Source organism: Lactuca saligna, chromosome 5, assembly GCF_052625555.1.
Source record: "Lactuca saligna cultivar CGN05327 chromosome 5, ASM5262555v1, whole genome shotgun sequence".
Taxonomy (NCBI): Eukaryota; Viridiplantae; Streptophyta; class Magnoliopsida; order Asterales; family Asteraceae; genus Lactuca; species Lactuca saligna.
The window spans coordinates 234,521,090-234,526,523 of NC_136421.1; the positions used below are offsets into that span (position 1 = coordinate 234,521,090).

The 5,434-nt window shown below is 35.2% G+C and overlaps 1 protein-coding gene across 1 annotated transcript; it reads right to left on the minus strand.

Annotated features, from left to right (window-relative positions):
* Positions 1-1,013: 1,013 nt before the first annotated feature.
* On the minus strand, positions 1,014-4,390 carry LOC145046382 (glutamate receptor 2.8-like). Its single transcript, XM_078994671.1, has 5 exons — positions 4,031-4,390; positions 2,720-3,900; positions 2,298-2,610; positions 1,814-2,211; positions 1,014-1,644 (listed from the first exon to the last, which is right to left on the minus strand). Exons 1-5 carry the CDS (start codon positions 4,260-4,262, stop codon positions 1,192-1,194), a joined length of 2,577 nt encoding a protein of 858 aa, XP_078850797.1. The 5' UTR covers positions 4,263-4,390; the 3' UTR covers positions 1,014-1,191.
* Positions 4,391-5,434: the final 1,044 nt, after the last annotated feature.

The following is a 5,434-nucleotide window of genomic DNA, read 5'->3' on the forward strand; positions in this document are numbered from 1 at the left end:
GTTAGTAACCAAACGCAAAAATTAACCTAAATCATAGGGATCATTCTTGTAATTTACTCGATATTATATGGTATCTAGATGTGTGACATTAGATTGGTTATTGCTGTTACTTTCTAACAAACAAGTTGATTAATGTTCACACATCAAATGTAAACAAGTTGATTAATGTGCATACATCAAATTTATTTATTTATTTATTTTGTGGTGATAAGATTTAACAGATCATTTAAGAAATGAGATTAACAGTATGATTCTTATCGCTCTTTTCATGTTTATATGTTTATTATTTGTAGAATATTAAGGGTTGTTTCATGCAATGGAATACAATCATCAAACATTGAAAATATAGAATCAATCATTCAAACTATATTATTTTACATCAATAAATTGAAAACTACATAGAATAATTTGATAAATAAAGAAAATAATGTTATTTTATTATACTAATCTTTAATTAAATAAAGACATACCATTAAATAAATTGAATATAAACATAATTAATTCCATGAAAAGTATTTGTTTTTTTAGAAAATCTGTAAAGTAATTGTTTTTTTAGAAAATCTGTATATTTTATCAACCACAAGACTAGTGAAGAGTGACATTTTTTCAATACACATGATACCATTAAGCTACAAAGCTCTTAGCGTGTGCAAATAATAAAAAAATTAATGAAAAAAACTAGATGTCATGAAATCTTAAAATATAACTGTAATAAATAATATTTTTATTCATCCTTTTTAAAATAAAGATTAATTTGTTTAGGATTATATGAGTCAAAGTATCTTATAATTATAATATATATTTTTGGAAAGAGAAAAACACCCTTTCCATAGAATGAAAATCGGCCTATAAGAAGGAATCACGGAATCTTTAATTCCATTCCTTGGTGTTGGTGGCAACTAAACATGAATTTTTTTCATTTCGTCGTAATGTTCCATTCAGTTTCCTCTTCAGTTATTGCATACAAAACATTAAGAAAAAAAAAATAGGAAGAAAGACAAGTTATATCTTACTGGTCAGCAAGCAAGCGCGCGACTCGATTATTTAAAGGTCTAAAATGTACATCCATTTATGTTTATAGAATACCATGTACAGAAATTGCTATACAAACAGGAAAATAACAAAAAGTTTTTGAAGATTTTTTTTTTTACCAAGAATCAAGAATGAACCTAGCTATGATCATATCTGCAACTAGATCCTAACCTCATAATATATATCATCGTCTGTTTCTTGTAAATCATCTATGTCATCTTGAGTCGATCGATCACCATGTGAAGCATGTCTACCACTTTCCACATTAACAACTATGCTCGATGATCGTTTCATTTTACGTTTCAAATCCTTCATAAATGCTGATATAAGTTCCAAAAAACCTTTGTTTTCCTCATCAGATTTTTTAACTTCTTTAATTCTGACGATGATGTAGATCACAAGAGCAACCGTGGACACCCCTACAGTTAACACAAATAGTACCCAAAAACTACTAGCACTAAGACTGTCTTCTTCATTAGGAGCAGAATCTTCATCAATACACTTCTCAGATATAATATGGACTTCCTCAAGTTCTTTAAGTCTCCCACTCTCTGCTACATTCATTAATGCCTCGTTTGCTTCCGAAAGACGATCATACTCCTTGGGAAATGCCTACAAATATAATAATAATATTGTGTAATTAAGCACTCTTTTAGACAAAATCCAACACTCCATATATTTTACATGGTATCAGAGCTAAAACATGATCCAAAAATCAAAGACTCTACATATCTAACAAAAGTCACCAAGATATTATAAAATTTGAAAGAGGGGAACTTACGAATCCGAAGCCTCCAACTTTGAATGTCTCTCCGGTTCTAATAAAGCTCCTACAGTACTGAGCCAGGAAGACTTTGGTTGCTGGAACTTCAAGAAAGATGGCTGCAATTTCGCCACTATTTAGGGCCTCCGCATATTGATGGGTTGAGTTATAGCTGTTCGTTTTGACATTTGGAAAACCTAGAACCCCCGTTAGGTATCTATCAACAAAGGACCCATTGCAGTATCCCACGGTTGCATTCATGTTTCTCAGCATCTCAACACTCGATATTGTTGGCTCGAGCCGTTGAGCCGTGAGCATGCTGGCTAAGCTAGCCGTGTAGCTCTGGGTGATGATCAGCGCCACGAATAGCCAAACCACAGCCGCCATTCTTGACAAATTGCTATGTAGCTTGTCACCTAATGTTACGATTATGCGTTAGCAGATAGCAGATAGCAGATAGCAGATAACAGATAACAGAAATCAGTGAATGTTTGTATGTTACCGCGCAAAGTGAAGAGTGTGCTGAATGAAAGCCAAAGGATGACTCCGACTTGGTTTATAACAGAGCCGCGGAGATCTTTAACATGGTTCTTCTCTATCAACCAAATGATGAAGCCATTGTAAAGGGTGATTCCTGCTATTAACCACCACATTGTTGGTGTGAAAGGCTTTAGGAATAACCATGCCTGGTTTGATAATCTTGATCTAACGGGTACAATCATCTCCAAACCGGATTCGGTGTAGGGTTGTGTGAAGTCAACAAACTCGTGTCTATCTGACAGAATCGTTACATCACCGGCTATTGCATCAAAATTCTGCATAAAGTCAAAAAAAAAAAAAAAAAAAAAAAAAAAAAAAAGAGATTAATAAAATGTGTTTTTTTTTTTCTGACACAATTATTTGTTTTTGTGTGTTGTTGCTAACCTTGTTAGGTATTTGTTGGATCAATTGATCATAAGAGCCGTAGAATGGAATATAATCAAATGACTGATTCATGTTTCTCATGACTTCCTCAAACACAGAGACTACGAATCCAGTGATATCACCCGTATTAACATCCACTTTCACGAATTGGTTAAATAGAGATCGACCAGGAACACCAACCCGTATCCGATTCTCTGAACTTTCTGCAAGATTCCGGCGACGACTGTTAGCATACCAAGGTTGACCCGGCCATAGAGCTTGTCCAACGTTATCGATAGAATGAGTGTAAGTAGTTGCGCCATTGATATCCTCTTCAATCGTCTCTGAAAACCCTGATCCTTCGGTCCAGTAAACAGAGTGGTAACCCTTTCCGATGACGTTAACAATCTCCACTGTAGTCGCCGGAATTGACCTCCATTGACCCAAGTTCTCAGGTGAGTTTTTTTGCAGTAATTCCACGGCGTTATATCCTTGCACGGCAAAGATTCCAGGTTCGTCCTTTTCTTCTTCTGGGTAATCGGAACGGAACTTGTGACGGAACTTTTTTCTGAAATCTTGAAACTCCGGCGTGTTTTCAGGGAAGTAGCTTTTGACTCCGACCATACCTTTTAGTGAAGTAAGCATGGTGGAGTTAATGGAATGAAAAAGATCCGTGATTCCATTAGTCGCGATCCATAGATACCCATCTCCCGTCATCTCCATCTTCTTGGCTGTCTGAAAGAGACGAATCCCAAGTTCCATAGACGTATGAATCACAAAGACTTTACGTTGTTGTCTCTTGAGCACGTCAAGCTCTTCATCTAAGAAAGATGAACCCGATGCGAGTGGTAAGATATGAATTAGCTCGGAACCTGTTTGACGAAATGCCTGAGAGAGATGAGAGATGACCGACGCCGATGAGGAGGCTAGAGGCAAGGTTTCGTATATGAGAGTCACTTTTCGCATCCCCAATGACTGTAGAACAGCAGCTACCGCTTTCATCTGAGTGGATTCTGTAGGAACGGCTTGAACAAAATATGGCCATTGATGTGGGACCTGTGGTGGAGCTGTTCCAGCTAGGGAGAGAAACACCGGGAAATCGTGATTACAGTCGCTGATAACCTCGGCTATGGCGGAAGCTTCTTCCCATGTATGACCTCCTAAAATAGCTTTCACTTTGTGTTCATCAATAAGTTGTTTCGCTGCATTCCCACATCATATCTTGACATGTTAGCATATAGCTACATTTCTAAACAACCAAATCGAAGTTCTTTAATATGAAATTGCTAAATTTTTAAGAAGAAAAAGGATAGTTTTGAAGAGAATATTCACCTGCAATAGCTGCTTGACCAGGCTTGTTTCGTGAGTTTTGAAGATATAAAACCGAAGTCTGATTGGTTTTGATGTTGAAATCTTGAATCGCTATCTCAATTGCCACTTTCGCTTCTTTTCCAGGCCTTGACGTTTGGTCAAAAATGGCACCAATCGAGGTTCCATCGATTACCTTAGCTTGTAGAAGAAAACATGACGACAAGAAAGCAAGACAAAAAAGGGTTTTAAGCATCTTGGTGAAATTCTTCGTTATTCTTTTAATTTGGATTCTTATTTAATTTTATTTTGTGATGATGGCCATATGATTTATAATGAACTTTTTGTCACCAAAAGTCCATCAAATATCACACGGTTTTGTGGAAAACGATTGTGCAAGAAATTCCGTTAAGCTTGCATTGCACTAAATGTTATAGGAGACACTCGTGACTTGTGGCACAATCATACTCGTAAGCATGATTTCATCTTTATATATTTTTAATGAGTTCGTGACGAATATATTATATATTCTATTGAATATCAGGAATAAAGTAGGGTGTTCTAGATATATAGCCATCGTCAACGAAGACATTTTCAGCAAGTTGACATTTTGATGTCCACTTGTGTATTTTCAGTGAGGACATTTTCAAACATGATCAAGAATACCTTTGTCTTTATCTATGAAGTAACTAGTTCTAAGCATGTGCATGTTTGACAATTTAGCTTTTAGCAAGCGAAACCGTAGAGGCTTGTTCCTCTTTAAAAAAAAATGAAGAAGATAACCGTAGAGGCTTGTTCAGACCACCCAATCCGTTTGACAATCAGGCAAATAGAAAAAAAAATGACACATTACTCGTATTTGACAAAACTAATTGGAAGATTTGGTTTTTAAAAATTATAAAACTATATACAAGTTAAAAGTTAGAAAACTAATTGGAAGATTCGTTTTTAAAAATTATAAAACTACATACAAGTTAAAAGTTTTTTTTTTCTTAAAACTAAGATTTTGGAAATAGTTTTTTGTTTAAAATAAATACTAAAAATTCATACTAGCAAAAGGAGTTTAGTTTTTTCTTAAAAACTATAAGATTTTGGAAATAGTTTTTTTGTTTAAAATAAATACTAAAAATTCATACTAGCCAAAGGAGTTTAGTTTTTTCTTAAAAACTATTAAAAGTTCGCTATAAACACCTCCTTTCACTACAAGGATTGTACACTATGCAGACAATAATTTTGAGCTCTATCCAGAAGATTTGTCGTCGCTAAAGCCTATAGAAACAACATGTGGTCTGTAAAAAGTCGTCGGTATAGGTCCGTCGGTAAAAGTCAAAAATATCGTCGGTACAAGTGTCGTCGGTATAGTATAGTCAGTCCAGACGACATGTCATCTGCAAAGGGTCGTCGGGATTGATTTTCGAGGAAATTAAA

Coding starts and splice junctions, on each gene's coding strand:
- LOC145046382 (XM_078994671.1), bottom strand. CDS start 4,262: ATGCTTAAAACCCTTTTTTGTCTTGCTTTCTTGTCGTCATGTTTTCTT. Junction 2,611..2,719: donor TCCAACAAATACCTAACAAG/GTTAGCAACAAC, acceptor GACTTTATGCAG/AATTTTGATGCAATAGCCGG. Junction 2,212..2,297: donor CACACTCTTCACTTTGCGCG/GTAACATACAAA, acceptor TCGTAACATTAG/GTGACAAGCTACATAGCAAT.